The sequence below is a fragment of the Myxocyprinus asiaticus genome, chromosome 1 (assembly GCF_019703515.2).
Source record: "Myxocyprinus asiaticus isolate MX2 ecotype Aquarium Trade chromosome 1, UBuf_Myxa_2, whole genome shotgun sequence".
Classification (NCBI taxonomy): domain Eukaryota; kingdom Metazoa; phylum Chordata; class Actinopteri; order Cypriniformes; family Catostomidae; genus Myxocyprinus; species Myxocyprinus asiaticus.
Genome location: NC_059344.1, coordinates 3,421,248 through 3,439,274, shown reverse-complemented (window position 1 = coordinate 3,439,274; position 18,027 = coordinate 3,421,248). Strand labels below are relative to the sequence as shown.

At 37.9% G+C, this 18,027-nt stretch overlaps 1 protein-coding gene across 10 annotated transcripts in view; it reads left to right on the top strand.

The window, feature by feature from the left end:
- Positions 1 to 548: 548 nt before the first annotated feature.
- The window catches only part of LOC127442239 (uncharacterized), an 89,104-nt gene continuing 71,625 nt past the window's right edge, over positions 549 to 18,027 (top strand). The window contains exons 1-10 of one of the 10 annotated variants that reach the window (XR_007897458.1): positions 549 to 2,006; positions 2,308 to 3,086; positions 4,324 to 4,384; positions 4,921 to 6,594; positions 12,141 to 12,288; positions 12,733 to 13,105; positions 13,789 to 13,870; positions 13,960 to 14,173; positions 15,036 to 15,190; positions 15,319 to 17,452. Coding sequence is in view for 3 of the 10 variants with exons in the window: in XM_051700120.1 (XP_051556080.1) it covers positions 3,034 to 3,086; positions 4,324 to 4,384; positions 6,540 to 6,594 (169 nt within the window). In the remaining 7 variants the exon portion in view is untranslated. Of the gene's footprint in view, positions 2,007 to 2,036; positions 3,087 to 4,323; positions 4,385 to 4,920; positions 6,595 to 8,366; positions 10,352 to 12,140; positions 12,289 to 12,732; positions 13,106 to 13,788; positions 13,871 to 13,959; positions 14,174 to 15,035; positions 15,191 to 15,318; positions 17,453 to 18,027 lie in introns of those variants that run through there. The other 9 variants (XR_007897464.1, XR_007897463.1, XR_007897462.1 and 6 more) reach the window with 9 other exon arrangements.

The following is an 18,027-nucleotide window of genomic DNA, read 5'->3' as shown; positions in this document are numbered from 1 at the left end:
ATGCTCAAAGTTTGTGCTGTTATTTGTGATATGTCTTGGTTTCTCTTTCATTACGTTTATAACGTTTTAAGGCATTTTTTATCGAACGCGGTTAACGAATTGGAGAAAAAATAAAACGCACCAAAAATTCAAACAGATATGATAATGCAGGACAGTCGAAAATATACATTTTAACTTTGAAATGTATGACGGGTAAAATATGACTTATGGTAAACGGTTTCTTTATGTATCAGAATCATTTAAGTTTGCGGAATAGACACATTATCTGTGCACAATGTTTTGAGCGGGAGAACTGAACTAAGGAAACTGAGTCTCGTGGGGGATGGTGATTTTCAAACATGAGGTGATAAGTGGGACTTTCATTTGGAAGCCTCTGATTGGCTCTTTTTCCGGCCCGTCACACTTGTAGCTGTCCAATGAAATCATGTTGTAGGTGTGGCCAATAAAAACACGCAATCAGAGGTGCGCATCAACTGTTTGTGAAATTAGCATATAGGAGAGGATAATTGTGCTTGTGTGTCGCTCAAAAATTGTACTTTGAAATTATTTCATTGTGTTATCATGCCTGAACCAGCGAAGTCCGCCCCAAAGAAGGGATCCAAGAAGGCCGTCACGAAGGCCACCGGTAAGGGAGGAAAGAAGCGCAGGAAGTCTAGGAAGGAGAGTTACGCTATCTACGTATACAAAGTCTTGAAGCAGGTTCATCCTGACACCGGGATCTCCTCCAAGGCGATGGGCATCATGAACTCTTTCGTCAACGACATCTTCGAGCGCATCGCCGGTGAGTCGTCTCGTCTCGCTCACTACAACAAGCGCTCCACCATCACATCGAGAGAGATTCAGACCGCCGTGCGTCTGCTGCTGCCCGGTGAACTGGCCAAACACGCCGTGTCTGAGGGGACAAAGGCTGTCACCAAGTACACCAGCTCCAAGTAAAGTGTCATGAAGCTTTCAGCTGCACCCAAAGGCTCTTTTCAGAGCCACCCATATACTCGTTTGAAAGAGTTTATTCTATATAGATTAAGGGTAAAGTAGAATTATTTTGTTTGGCCAAATATAGCCAATACGTGAAATTTTCAAAACGGCAACTTTCTCCGAAAGGTGAGGAGTTTGGATGCAATTATAAATTCATGCATTTATTTATTTTGTGGAATTTGAAAATTTTCCACGGCTCACCTGACAATTTTTCACAGCACAGTAGTTGGGAAACACTGCTCTAAGAATAAGCAGAGTGTTGTATTCGGTGGGTCTGATGATAATGAGGTCATGTCTCTCGCAGCATCAGACATGGGAGAATGGTCCATGGAGGATATTGCAGCCCTTCTCCCCAGCGAGACTGAGGAGTGCACACTGGCCATTAATACGAGTTACTCCATCATTGCGCGGGTGATCAATGAGCTCAGCCTTGAGTGGTCGGCTCCTGTCGAGCCGGAAATGTTGCGTCTGATTTAATGATTCCTGCACATTTTCAGCCATCAAAACACTGTGGTTCGGAAAGCAGTTCATTCTCCCCTGAGGTTCACACAGATTACTATGGGAAAGCCAAACACCCCAAATGTGGGACGAAACGGCGCGGTGTTACAGAGCTCGCGCAGCGCTGACCTGTCATCTGCGCAGCTCAATGGACCGAGCGGCGCGGCCAACTCGACATCGCAGAGAGGATGTGTTTTCCAGATAGCCAAATTACGTGACCATTACGTAACGGCAACGTAATCTGATTAAGAAACTTTAGTCGTGGCAACGTAAGTGGTTACGTCGTGACAACCGGAAAAGTGAAATTCCTGGATTCGTCGTCACAACGTAATTTTGTGACATGCCTGTTTGTCGTCGCAACGTCATGGATAAAATATATGAATAAAAAACAATATAGTGCTCAAAACAGTATTAAACAAACAGGTAAACATTCAAATAAACAACAAGGAAGCTTAAACGAGGAATTGTGCAGTTGAAGCTACTCCTCCATATCTTCATTTAGTCGGCCCTGTTAACAAAATGAAAAGGAACAGGTGAGTGTTTTTCATTTTAACCTTTAAATGCACATTATTTAGCACTTCAGTGAAACAATTTATTATAATTGTTACATAGATTATAAATGTTACAGAGGCAAGTCGAATTACATGTGCTTTTTTAGAAAGTGGCGTGCATGTTGCCTAGTTTGTGTTCTTGTGTAATTGTTCGTAGTTGTATACATCTTTTGAAGCAAGTAAATTGTGTTTTCTTCTCAATTATATTTATACATACACGAGAATGCCGTAAATGCACCTTGAGTGATGATCATTTGTGCACGTTATACGCCATATAATCTAGGACTATGTGAACCCGACCAAGTGAATGTATTGTGTGCATGTGCAATACGCCTACAGAATGTGACTTGAGGGGTTATTGACAGCTGTCATAGGTGGAGGTTTTCCCTTGAAGGGTGAGTTCAGTACAGACTAAAGACACAACCACATGTCAAGTCATATTTATTTTAGCACTTTTCACAATACACAATTTCAAAGCAGCTTTACAGAAAGTTATATGATTTCAGAAATATCTTAAAGGAATAGTTCACCCAAAAATGAAAATTGTCATCATTTAATCACCCTTATGTTATTTTAATCCTCTGACTTTCATTCTTTTGCAGAACACGAGAAGATATTTGGAAGATATTTTTTTTTTTTTTTTTGTCTATGCAATGAAAGTAAATGCGGTCCAAAATAACATGCTGTTTTGGACCCCACTGGCTTTCATTGTATGGACAAAATACATTTTTGTTTTCCGCAGAAGAGGGAAAGTCATACAGGTTTAAAATGACATTAGGGCAGGTAAATGATGACTTAAAGCTAGCTATTTATTATTTCCACTGTTCAGTTTATCTGTTTATCTATACTGTTTAATTTGTCTATCTATCACTGTCTATCTCTTTTTCATAAACCGAAAACTGACTCACGTTTGATAATTTTGCACACAGTTGTTCCAATCAGAGGCAACTTTTCCCGCTTCCCCAGTAGGCTGTAATGGCTCCAGACAATATTGGTTGCTACAGCCCACATGACCCTCCTTACACACTCTCCTGGATTGGCCCCACCAATAAGGCTGAGATGGTGAGTCTGAGGAAATACCACAAGTTATGGCATGAAGGTAACCACAGTTAACAGTATCATTAAGCCATTTTAACATAATTTGGCTATAAAATATTTGCCAGCAATTTCATTTTATGAAACACATTTGGTCAATTGCAAATTTAATTTTAGTTTTATGCTTTGCAATGTTGCATTACTACTTTTATAAGCAAATTTACGTTTTACCTTTACACATTCAGTTACATCTCACTGTTGGCTGGCTGAGGCCCTCTCTCCTCAGCAACATGCATTTTCTGTTCTTGAATGCTAAATGGCACTATAACCATAGACTTTCACAAGATACGCTCGTTTCACACTGGACACGTGAGCAGCACATAGGCAGAGCATATGCAGTGTGGAAATGAGCCATAATCCAGGAGTAATATGATCCCCACAGCTCGAGTGTGTGCCTAATAATTATTGAGCTCTAACCTGTTTAAGCTCTGTCTATGTCCTCCATTTTACTGGAGCAACTACTGGCAATAGTGTGTTCATTTTTTTGTTTTTGTTTTACACAGTGCTGAAAGTCATATGGTGAATGTGTGAAACACAATAGACTTCATTTATATGCTTTTATAGTGAAATTGCTAGTTTTTCTGATCAACCAATGTTCGTTTTGGCCATGAACAATGTCATTGTCACTTTAATTCAGCATAAGCAGCGCCGCAAAAATAGACTTGGCACCGAACTTGGTAACTACTTATTCACTGTATATCTTGCCAATATAGTCTCTAAGAATGATCATAATTTCAACTACACTTCCTAGCACTTTGTACATGCGTCACATGGAATTATGACCGTGCTTAGAGGCTGCAATGGCAAAATTTAATTAGTGAAAAAGGAGTTATGTTTTGGTATGTTTCTCACCCAAAATTGACCATATTGCCTCAGAAGACATGGATTAAACCACTGGAGACCTGTGGATTACCATTATGGTGACTTTCTGTACTTTTCTGGTGCTTGAAAGTTTGGTCACCATTCACTTGCAATATAAAGATATATTCACATCATATCTCCAAAATATTAAAACAAACTTTGTGTTCTGGGGGTAGAAAGAAAGTCATAAGTTTGAGACAACATTAAGGTTGAGTAAATGATAAGAATGATAATTTTTGGGTGAGCTATTCCTTTAACCTAAGGATAAGAGGTAAATACAGTGATGTACTTATTTTTGATTGCATTTCAATGAATTTGGTCTCTTGTGTCTTTTACCTTTAAGCTCTTTTGGCATTGAGGCATCCCTGGAAGACCTTGCCCATGGTTGTCTCTCCTCTGAAAAGGTAACATCAGAACATTTTCTGTTGTACAAGTAGATAGACTTAACTACATTTGAGTTTTTACAGTATGTTTTAATATTACGTCAAAACCAGTAAGTTTGAAAAAAAGAGGAAGGAAGTTTTCTGTTTAAAGAAGATAATATGACCCTTTGAACATTAGGATGCAACACTGTTAATTTGTTGCATTGCAACACACCACTTGTGCTGGGATTGATATTTGCAGTTTACTAAACTTGGAGACAATCAGTTTCTTATCTTGGAAGTGCACACACAAAAACAGCAGCTAGTTGGATGAGCCAAAAACAACACCCTTGGTCTATGTATAACTTGAGTTATTTGAATTTAAAGTTGTGTGTGTATTATAGTAGCAAGCCTGTTTGTCTCATATCTGTAGTATACAAATAACTTGTAATACATAGGCCAAGGGTGTTTTTGTGTGTGTATGCTCAATTCAATAAACTTATTGACTGTCTCCTACGAGTTCAGTAAACTGCATTTATTTTTATTTTTACCATTTGTGTCCTCTGTTGCTTCCATAGAGACCTCTACTGACAAAGTAGTGGAGCAGGTTTCTTGCATACTCTGAATGCCTCTTGACTAGTGTTGGGAAGACTAACAAGCACATGACCATGCTGAAGGTCAGGAAATGATGATACAGGTCATCCCCAAGGATTCCTTTCAGCATCAGCTTGCCCGTATAGAGCACGAATTGGCGGAATTCTGTTGCCTTCCACCTCTCCAGCTCACCCAGGCTTTGAGGCATGCGAGTGAAGATGGATGGGATTTCACTTGGTAGTTGAAGAAGCCAATTGCTTACCTCGTTTTTGGGTGGTGGAGAGCCTGACTCCTCTTGCTCCACTGGTCCAACTAAGAAGAAGCCTTTTCATCACCCCCAGGCATGCCTGATGCATATAATCAATTGAGAAGCTTTTGATCATATCATTGGATAGCTGGACCAACGGTGTACTGTTGTTTTGATGCTCGGGCTGAACCTGGCTTCTGAATGATGCATTTGTGCGAAGAGTAAGGCTTTCAGTGTCCTGAAAGGTGACTTTATTAACCATTCGCCTTTTTGGTCACATTTATCGCAGCCATAATATCCAGAGCACAGCTTTGTGCCGCGGACGAAGGCTTTTGCTGGAGCATCACAAACGATGCAGAGAACATTTACGCTGTATTTTTTTTCCTTTGCATTGAATGCCACTAGACAGGAGGTCTTTGAGGTCTGCTACAACATCGTCCAAGAAATGCAGATCATTTGGCCGCTTGTTTCCACAAGTTAATGTTGTAGGGAAAAATGGGATTCAGGTGGATGGCACAGAGGACAGGCCACATAACTTTCCCTGAGCTCTTAAACAATGGTAGGCCATCAATGTTGAATGACAGATTAATTGTGTCATGGTCCTGTAGCTCTTCAACAGGGTACTTCTCCAGGCAGTCCAGAAACTTTTGATGCAATGGGTAGTGTAAATATTCCAATCCAGATTTCTGTATTGTCGCTACATGCCTAGGTGTTTTCAGCAGAGTACGAGCAGAGGATGGAAGATCTGTGTGGCCATGTTGCTGAAAAATCTTCAGCAACTGGTCAACAGCATTGCTTTTCACTTGGAATTGGATACCCAGGTTGCTCTATGAATTAAGAGTTTTACAATGACATTTACAATACAATGACAAATGCTTAATGCTTAATGTATTTTTAAATTAGTTTTATACAAATTCCTTTACTTTTTCATTTTCTATAGACTGCTGTATTATGTACTTGCTTTTTCTCTACACATTGTTACTGATGCAAATACAAATAATGTTTGCAGCTGCGGCTTTGCAGTTACGTTTTCTGATGATTTTTTGTAGCAAGAAACATTTAAATCGGAAGTATTTCATTACTTTATAATACATATTTTTCCAGTGAGCGATGGTATTTTTTTAAAATTTATTATTTTTTATTTATTTTTTTAGGAGGGTTCCTAAAAGCCTAATATTTAAACTTGTATTCTAGTCTCCAGTTAATGACATCACGGCACATGCACGAGCCCGAATGCGCAAGAACTCCTTGGAATGACCAAACGCAGCTACGAAACAGAAGCATGCTTATGCTTGTGACAGTAGTAGTAAAATAAACGAGAACTCTTGATTGTACAGTCTTGTGTCGTTCTTACAGGTTGCGGATGTTGTGCAAGCGCTTGGTGTTTTGACTGCTGATGAGACTGAAGCAGGTAAGTGTCCGTTTATTTATTTATTGAAGTGTATATTGAAGTGTATTTACGATTTGTGAGGGGAGGAGAGTCAATGTAAATTAACTTTAAGTGAAACGCTGTTGGTTTATTACCTCACATCTTTAATGTCTTTTAATGACCTGGATGAATAAAAAATCTATAGTCAGTGACTGACATCGACGCTTCACACAGACAGCCTATCATCATTGAGCCAGAGTAGGCCATAGTAACAGTAAGAATAGTCAAAACCATTATTTTGTGTAGAAAGGAAATACATTTGCTTTAAAATATAAATAAATTGGTAATTTTTCTAATATTTTGTTTGTACTAATCTCCATAGGTTATACAGCCATTCAATCCCATAATGCACTGCAATAACGAGTGTACAACCAGACCAGACTAGAATTAATTCCCGCGTCTCGCCACAGCAAACATTAACTACCCAAAAGTTTACAGTCTATTTTCTATGTGAGCAGGTATGGATGACACACAGGCCTTCTGGTCCACTCGGTGTCCGAATTCACTCGCTCATTTTCATTCACTCATTCAAGTGGACTATATTAGTGGATAAATGTAGGGAATAGTGAATGAGGGTCTAGAGGGCGATTTCATACACTCACCTTGATTATTGAATCAACTCGGTAACTATGTACAAAAAATAAAAGTAGAACTATGTACAACGAAAAAGTAGATAATATATACAGAGAACGTTATTATGGAAATAATTTAACATTGTATAGGTTTTCTAAACAAGACAACAAATATAAGAGTCGGAAAAAGCAGAATTGTATTCTTTCTCAGTCAGAGGATGCCGTTAGTAACGGATGAAGTCTCGACATCAGGCTCGTGCAGTTCAGATTTTGCGCCACGGCCTGCTTGGATCAGTTGACCAATTAGAATAGAGTATTTCAGAGAGCCGTGCTATGAATGGATCCAGCTTCAATCTCTTCACCGTTTTACCCTCGTAGAGAACAAACAAAAAGAATCCCTTGGGAAAATGTGAATGCACTGCACATGCTGTTGTTGTTGTTTTTGCATACTATTTGATGTTGTTGTTGTTATTATTGTTATTATTATTATTATTATTATTATTTTATAGGATTTTTCTTTTCTTTTTTTTAATTTTCAATGAAATTAACTACAAAAAACATGCAATTAATTATTGTAATCATTTGACAGCTCTAGTTTTAAGTAAACAAAAAAAGTGGACCAAAAAAAAAAAAAATTATGGCCAAAAGTTTAAGCTAAGAAAACCCTTAGTTATAGTTGTAAGTGTATTGCCACTAAGGGGTTTCTTAACTTAAGGTGTTTCTTGCAACCGGCCCCTGTTCATTAAATTAAGCCTTGCAGTGTGAATGCAGCCAGAGGATTGAGCAGTGCCTCATTATGGCTTTCTAAAATGTAATCTGTTATTTTTAGAATCATAATATCTTAATATTTACCAGTTTTGATTTACACAGCATGGAGTTTTGTAGAAAATACAAGGAATTATTTAATGGACTAAAGTCTCTTTACATGGCTCAGTGGAATAATAGTATTCACCAGTCAAATATTTCAGAATAATGGCACCACATCGGGACATACATAATTTCACTGGTCATTGCAGTACTACTTTTGTGCTCTTGCTCTCTTGTATCATTTTGCATCTACAAATAAGCAAATGGAATTTGAACTCATCTGTTTTTCATGTGCATCATAGCAGGATAATTAATGATTAACAGTTGGCCAGTCAAGCAAAACATACTTACCTGCCTCCTTTTTTCTTTTCACAGGAGATTTTCTTTGTGTCATTTCCATACATGCACCAATGCTGACATTCCAATTGTTGACCTTGTAGCCTATTATACTGATTTATTTTGTCCTTTTCCCCACTGTGCTGGGAGATAATGGTACTAAATGCTCCATCACATGGTTGGACCACTTCAAGGGATAGTTTACCAAAAATGAAAATTGTCGTTTACTCACCCACGTGTTGTTCCATCATCGCTATTGGGGATTGCCCCACTGAATGACGGTGATTGTTACTGACCATTTCAGAACTCTGGTCAGGTAGTCTGAGTCATCAGTTAGAGTTTGGCCGTTTATTGCACAAGAATGACCATATATACATTGTAGTGTATTTGAGGTAGTTTTCTGAAATAAATAAAATAACAGAAATAAATACTCATTGTCTAAATATAATCAACTTAACAGATTACAAACTCAATTATAAACCACTCTGTAAAATGCCCTGATACATGAAATATAACCCGAGAAATATACCAGTATACGAGTTTGCAATAATGACAAACTGCACAGTGTAATAAGGATGACAAAATATGAATTATATATAGATATTGAACTGCATCATTAATACAGGCCGTAATAATGACGAACAGAGCAGGGTATTATCACGTTGACAAATGTTACACTTAAATGTAATAAACTTTTAAACACTATTAGTACGAGCAGCTAATCCGCTCCATATACAGGGTACAATCACACTCAAAAGCTTGCTAAACATCAACATCATGATTATACATATAACAATTGCCATCAACAATCTGTGCTATCAATAACAAATAAACCATAAACTTACTGTGTCACAAACTTTATCTTGCACATGAGAACGGCACGAGTGAGAGCACGCGGATTGATTGCTCCGCTGGATTCACTTAGTGAATAGGCAGTTACGCTAAACCCGTACGTCCTGGAAATGTGGCAATACGTTACTTACGAAAGTCATGAATTAAAACATCACACATGTAGCAAACTTTAAACTTAAAAGGGAAGAATACACAACAATCGCATTAATTCACTGCAGAATTCAGAGAATCTCTGGGGTTCTGTTTCAGCATATAGGTGCTTTATATTCCAAGCCACGTGATTGCATTTTGTAAGGAATGGACCAAAACCAAGTCATTATTATCTGATAATCTCTTCCACTGTTGTAGCTTTCAGTCATTTTGGGAGAGGAGATCATATTCAGAGAACAAGAATTACATTTTGATCTGTTTCTCTCATTAAGCAATGGCTTCAGGAGAACTGGCATTTACCATCCAATTTGTATAACTACCTTATACTTTTATGGTGTGTGTTTCTCTCTCTTTTTTTTTGATGGTATAAAGCACTAACCAAGATTAAATATAATCTTGGAATCTCTGACTAACATCTCATTTTGTGTTTTATGGCAGAAAAAAAAACAACTAATATGGGTTCTGTACAAAATGAGGTTAAGTAAACTTCAATTTTCAGTTCAGGGTGAACTATTTATTTAACCTTTTTGAATACATAGCATGAACTTCACTCACGGGTGATGTGCAAATACCCATTAGTTGATGGGTCAATAACTGAATTTGGTTATTGGCCTGATCCAATGTAAAGTTAAAGTGTATGAATCCAAAAATAGAATTATTTATATTTGTGAATCACCTATGGATAATAGTTGTACACTTGTTTTGTCTTAGTTGTTATTTATTTACTATTTGTTGGTGTGATGGTCCCTGCGTCTTCCAAATGTGAGTGAAATCTTTATATTCTTTAACCATTAATGTGTGGGGGAATGCAATGTCAGTGGCCACTCTTACATGTGAAGATCATATTCATTGCCTAAATTTAGGCCAGATAATAGGGGGTTAAGTAGGCCATTTTTGTGAGTTGAGCTACAAAGCATTACACAACTGTAGCAAACAATTATGTGGATCACATCAAGTGTTAAATATATTGCAACCTTTAAGAAGCCTGTTTGATATAGAAATTGTGTATCCTGGTCTAAATAAAGTACCTTCATAAAGTTTAATATATGTGTGTGTTTTGACTTTATCCATAGGACACTCACATAGCATAGGAATTTGACATGTGACTCCCAAATTGTGGTTTATATTCTGTAGCAGAGGATTCAAAACTGTAATGTCCGAATAATTAATCCGAGACCGTAAAGCAAACGGATACAAAACAAAGGACGCATGAAATACATTCCTATTAATATTTTATTTAATATGACCCCTTTTTGTAAAAATGTAACTGTCCTCTTAGACTTCCAAACATACTGATGTACAAAACTTGGTGTTATTCAACTGCTACAGCAACAAAAAACAAACAAATGCAATTTGTCTTGAGTTATTACTTGAAAGGTGGTGAAATTACGGGCCTGGGACATTGCAGTCTCATTGCCAGTAACTGTCATACAATTGCACACAAAATTACGAATATATTACATAACTGGAACGTTCTTGGTCATCTTGCAACATTAGGAGCCCGTAATGATGACGTTGTGAGTTGGCAATTTGATGGTAATGAAATTACCGACATTGTAGTTAGGTTGCCAGTAAGTAAGTCATGAAATTACCAAAAAGTACATTGTGTGTTAGCTGGGTTTGCTAGCGCAACCCAACGGACGGCATGGCGTGGACCAAACTCACCAGCGCTGCGCTGACCAATTTAAACGGCGCAGCGCAAACCAACTGAGCCATCAGTTCATTTGGCCCCAGAAGTTTCAATTTTACCCATAAATCTCTGCTATTATAAAGACAATGGAAATCAGTGAGGTCAAATGGCTAGGCGCATTGTGGAAACGGTATTAAGTAGTCCAGACATTTTGAATAAAATTGATGAAGCTCTAGGAGTCGGGAAGTAATTCACAAAATGAGAGTAGAAGGCTTTTTAACCGTCAAATGTTGACACAAACCAGACCAGCAACACCAGCATTTAAGTTCTCACAGAACTTCTGTGGTGAGGCCTCACGTGGATCCGTGAACATGCGAAGAAGGTAAAAAGATTCTTAGAAGTAATTCAGTTAGCGAAGTATTTGCATTAGGTCACAGATGTTGTTATAATCGATTACTTAACTGTCTTAAATATGTTGTCATTTCTGAATCATTTAATAAAAATGCAAGTGTATAATTGCATTTACTTATGTACTTTAGACGCCAAAGAAACACAGGTGGTCCATTCTTTAGAGAAGTATGTCTTTTGACCTCCCCGGAAACATCTGTCGTCCCTAGGGGAATGACAAGAGTCCAACTCCTAAATAATGGTTGCATTATAAGTGGAGTACAATTCCAAAAACGTTGGAATTCCGAACAGGTCTTGCAGCATATTTGTTCTATTTATGAATCAAAACTTCAACACAACATTGAGTAAGTACATAAAATGGCCCACTGTTTATAGGTTGTACATATGTATTTTAATAACATTATTTTCATAACACATTTTGTTATTAACAGAATAACTTGAATAAAAGATTGAATTAAAAAATTAAAGGGATAGTTCCCCTCAAAATGGAAATTTTGTCATTTATGTTCTTCCAAACCTTTATGTCCTTCTATGCATGGAAGACAAAAGGAGATGTTAAGCAGAATTTTAATCTTTCTGAATTTTAATTCACTTTCATTGCATCTTTTGTCTGTACAGTAAAAGATAATGGTGATAAAAATAACATTCTGCTGCTTAGTGCTTAATATATTTTTGACCCCACAGTACGCCAGGGAGTGGGTGAAGGTTAAAATGTAAAGACACTTATTCAGTTTGTATTCTGCGAGTAATTCACCTTCATTTTTAATTTTAAGACTGGAGATGTTGAGATCTTTAAACACACGGCTGGTCAAACCTATGCTGGAACCTGGAGTTGAACTGACTGGAACAGTACTCTTCATGCTTTTTAAAGACAGACTCATCTATGCACGACCTTCTGTTGACTTGTCTCAGCCTGATCAGGTAGGATCATTTATTCTAAGAGAATAGACTGCTTTGCACAGAAAGTTATTTTGCTGTATAAATAAAATTATACTTGTTTATCTATGAATAACATTCAGAAATGATATTTGATTTTGGAAAAATGGGCATTTTAAAAGGAATCTGAAAATATTTTATTTAATAACAAGCCGTTTAATAATAAAGACCATGCAATGTAAGCCTGAATGCCAGGTTTAGATTTTAATGTTGCTAATAGCCATGTATTAGTCTTTACATTTTATGTGTACATCTATGTGCTCCTACTTCTTTACTGTAACAATAGAGCATAGCACTAGCAATGCTGAAATCATGGGTTTGATTTCCATGGAATGCATAAACTTGATAAAAATGTGTATCTTGAATGCAATGTAAGTCACTTTGGATAAAAGCATCTGTCAAATTAATAAATATAAATGTTCTCTTTAGAACTTATCACAGGTCCAAACTTCAGCTGAAGCAACATCACTTGCCCAGACTACTGCTGCTTGTCCAACACATGCCCAGCCACCATCATCACCAGAGAGATCAGCAACATCCTCAGTCCAGACAGTGGATACAGTCACATTCCAGCTCCAAGAAACAACAACACCTCTGCTGTTTCATGCAACAACTAGTATGCCATTGGAAATTCGACCAATTTCTACACCTCAGCCACTGTCCGAGGATGCAGCTGTTGCCACACTATAGATCCACTCTACAACCACAACCTCATCACTGGAACAAAGCACACCACAGTGCTCTCATAGTACAACAGTCATCACTGGTCCCACTGACATCTACCTGTACACTTTTGATCCAGGTAACTGCTGCTGCCCTTAAATTTGCATCTGTTAAGTTTGTAACATTTATTATCATCAACATTTGTAATGATGCTTCTAATAATGATATATAACAATTATGATATCTCATAAAATTTCATGAAAAAATATGATATTTTTATAATTTCTGAAAGTATATAAAACATTTTTAGGACAGTCCTGTGATCTATGAATGGGTGAATACAGGAACTCCAGATTATCCAGAGTATTGTATATTTTGGCACAATTTCACATATATCAAAAGAATCAGATTCCCTTGTAAATTCCCACTGTAAACATTTTTCTCCTAAAATGTGTATATATTTTCTATATATTTTTACCTTTTCCATTTTAGTTAGTGAAATCAGAGGCACTTGAGGCAATAGCTAACTGTACTTTAAATTTGTCACTTAAAGGTGATCTTGCGATATCTCTGTGCTATGTCAAATGTTTTTGGTGAACCACAGAGTTATAGCACCAGCAAATGAAGTTCAAGCACTGAAGTTCAGAATGGGTTTATCTTATTATTATTATTACTATTATTATTATTATTATTATTATTATTATTATATCATGTTGCTACCTGAAAGAATTCCATACAGGTTTGAAACGACTTGACAGTGTGTAAATAATGACCGAATTCTTTTTTTTTTTTTTAATTATTTTTCAATTTCTCATTTTTAAGGGAGGAATTCATGGTTCTAACAGACACAGAGGAAGAAGAACCTGTTATGTTATGAATGTTATGATACACCAATTCAGACACTGTGAGTACATACAGTACTAAACAGGCACTTTGCGTGAAATGTATACCAAATAATAATAATAATATTCTGGTATGTCTCAAACTTTTAAGAAGCAGAAGATTTGGCTGACATTCTGACATCATTCCAGAAAGACCATCTTGACACACAAAATTGTGCCACTGTTGCTGCAAGACGGTCAAAAATTCTCCACAGTGCCTGTCAAGCTCTGTCAAAGACCTATTTTGCTTGGCACAGAACTCCACGAATTGAGTTTGTTGGAGAGTCTGCTGAAGATCATGGTGGGCCACAAAGAGAGTTTTTTAGGTTGGTTTAAACACTTGTATCACTAGCCTGAAAAAAAAAAAAAAAAAAAAGGTGGTTTAAATGTTGTTTCTTGAAAAATTGTAAGGGCTAAAGAACATTCACATACACATGGATTCAAGCTAGACATGTTTCACCCTCTCTCTGACCCTGAAGTTTTAGACAGTTTGTTTCTTGATACTGTAGGTATGATACTAGGGAGTAACAACTTGGGAGACTATGGAAAAAGTATTGTTTTGAAATTTACAGTATGTTTTTATTGAATCATTTTATTTAAACAAACAAGAAATATTGAATTACCTTTCTAAAAGGTAGAAATGCTCAAACTAAAACAAATTGTACATCTTATTCTGTATACTGCAGTTTGTGCCCTTAAGTTTTTATTTGGTACATACATTTAAACCTAATTCTAACTTTACTTGAAATGTTACTAAGTAAAAAAACTCTTGGTTTTTTATTGAGATGAAAATAAAATAATGTTTATTTACTGCTCCTTATCAAATGTAATTTTAATTCCATTAGGCTCTTAATGATTGAGGCACAGTCAGCACTTGGAATTTTTGAAGGAAAACAAGGCCAGGTTTTTTTTGCCTACAACCAGTCAGCCTTAGAACAGAACCGGTTTTACACAGGTGGAAAACTCATTGGTTGGTCACTACTTCTTGGAGTCCCAGGCATTAAAGCCCTTCATTCGGCTTTATATATGTTGATGTATGGACAGGAAGGGCAGTTGGATGTGTTTGATTTTCAAGACTTGCCAGATAATGAAGTGCAGTTAAAGTTGCAACAGGTATTATCACCTATATATTTAACCTGATGAACAATTAAATGGTAATCTACTATTGTTTAAAACTGGTCTTTTTAGATCCAGCAGTGCAGAAGTGTGGAAGACCTAATTTCACTGAAGGCTTCTCTTGGTGACTGGATTGCAGAATGTGGGGTTCCCTGGATCTACAGTGCTGGTCTTCCTGAAATGCCCAGAGTTTACAGCCTGGTCATTAAACACTTCATTTATCTTGGGTATTAGAAGCCTGCATATCTTAAGTCAATATGAAACTGTAATGCAGCCATCAAACAATTTCATAGCCATGCAGTTAAAATTTAAATAAGCACCTTTATTTTGTTTGTTTGTTTGTTTGTTACCTCAGGCCTGCTAGCATGATTTTGCAGTTTAAGGCAGGGATGAATTCATGTGGATCCCTTTGGCAGATAGTGTAAAACAACTGGATGGCCTTCAAGCCTCTGTTCACTAACACACAGAAGCCACTGTCAAGAAGTGAGTTAAAAGACCTTCTTTTTGTGAACTGGAGTGATGAAGGCAGCAACCACAGACAGACTGAAGAGGAGACCATCTTTGCTTGGGAATGTTTACTCAACAGTATTCAGGGTAGGTGATATATACACCGATGAGCCAAAACATTATGACCACCAATATGCTGTTGGTCCTTCGCGTGCTGCCAAAACAGTGCCGTCCCGCCAAGGCATGGACTCTGCAAGACCCCTGAAGGTGTCCTGTGGTATCTGGCACCAAGACATTAGCAGCAGATCCTTCAAGTCCTGTAGGTTGCGAGGTGGAGCCGCCGTGGATCGAATGTGTTGGTCCAGCACATCCCACAGATGCTCAATTGGTTTGAGATTTGGAGGCCAGGGCAACACCTAGAACTCTTCATCATGTTCCTCAAACCATTCCTGAACAGCGTGTGCAGTGTGGCAGGGTGCATTATCCTGCTGAAAGAGGCCACTTCCACCAGGGAACACCATTGTCATGAAGTGGTGTACCTGGTCTGCAACAATGTTTAGGTAAGTAGCACGTGTCAAATTTAGGTCCACATGAATGGCCGGACCCAGGGTTTCCCAGCAGAACATCGCCCAGAGCATTATACTCCCTCCGCCGGCTTGTCGTCGTCCCACAGTGCATCCTGGTGCCATCACTTCCCTAGGTATACGGCACACATGTACACAGCCGTCCACGTGATGTAAAACAAAACAGGACTCATCGGACCAGGCGACCTTCTTCCACTGCTCCAAGGTCCAGTTCCGATGCTCGCACACCCATTGTAGGCGTTTTGACGGTGGACAGGGGTCATCATAGGCACTCAGATTGGTCTGCGGCTATGCGATGTGTTGTGACACATTCCTCCCATAATGATCATTAAAATTTTGTGTGACTTGTGCCACAGTAGACCTTCTGTCTGCTCGGACCAGATGGGATAACCTTTGTTGCCCTCGTGCATCGATGAGCCTTGGGCGCCCAACACCCTGTTGCTAGTTTGTGGTTTGTCCCTCCTTGGACCACTGTTGGTAAATTCCCACCACTGCTGACCAGGAGCAACCCACAAGCTTTGTCGTTTCAGAGATACTCTGACCCATTCGCCTTGCCATAACAATTTGGCCCTTGTCAAAGTTGCTCAGATCTTTATTCCTGCCCATTTCTCCTGCATTCAACATGTTGATTACGAGAACTGATTGTTTGCTTACCATCTAATCTATCCAGGCCTTAATATGTGGCCTTGTTAGGAGATGATAAACGATATTCGCTTCACATGTGACTGGTCATAATGTTTTGGCTCATCAGTGTAATTCATGTATTTTGATTAATAATGCTGGTTGGTTTATGAGGTTTATTTGTTGTTGTTTCACTTGATGTTCTATAATGGGCTTAAGAGAAAAAGAGTCTTCTCTGACTTTTGAGGATCTTCTGATATTCATGTCCAGTGCTGATTCTACTCCTCCTCTGGGTTTTCCCAAAAAGGCTGAGATTGACTTCTACACACAAGAGGATGGATGCCGGAGACTCCCTTTTGCATCAACTTGTTCAATGGTGCTTTTCTTACCAAGAGGTTTACATGATGAAACAGAATTAGAGAACATGCTGACAGATGCAGTTAAAGGATCAGTTGGGTTTGGGAAAATTTAGATTTGGTATCCATATTCATAATCTTGCTCTTGATCATGTTCTTGATCAAGTTCTTCTTGTTTTCCCAAATGTTCTATATATTACACTATAGACATATTTGTCTGCAGGCTATAGTTCACTTCTAACTGAAATTGTTTCATACTTCGTAGTTTTTGCTGTGCCAGCCAACAGTTCAAAATTAAAGTTGTAATGACTCTTTGTTCAGGTGAAAAAAAGGACTAATTTTGTCTGCAAGTACAAAAAACAGCATTTTAATAATTGTTTACTGTTAACAATTTACAGACGATATACTTTTACAACAAATGTTACCGTTTTAAGGATTAACTTGAATCTCAAAAAAAGGATAAAATGTGGTCTTATGGATTTTGAAATGTAACTTTTTTTTTATTTTTTTTTATTAAAGTTTGTAACTCTGGATTCTTTTGTGTCTTGTGTGTGCATTCTAATTATGTGTAGCGAGATGACAGATAGTTAAAAACAAATAAGTAATACTGTATGCCATAATTTCCATCATCTGGTAAGGGATCGAGCAATGTTTGAAGGTTATCAATTTCTGCAGCACTAACACTAAAAGTGCTTTCTGGAACTGTGATGGCCTGTGTGTCAGTCTCATGTGCACGTACAAAATAAATGCCATAGTCTATGTCAGATGCATTAAGGACAAGGTTTGTCTCAATAAGCAATCCAGAATTCCACAATGCCAGTGGACTCATGGCACCCTCTGTTCTCAGACTGTGAGAATTCCATTGTCGGACCAACCGGCGTCCATCCCTCTAAACTCAAAGAGTCCATGCACGCCTACGAGAGCCCCCGTGACAACTCTGCTGTCGGAATGCTCAAGTCCGGTGCTTCTGCACAAATTTATGAGGCAAAATTACATAACAAAATAAATTGTATAAAACAAACTCCAGCCAATAGAAGGCATAAGCACAAAGAACAA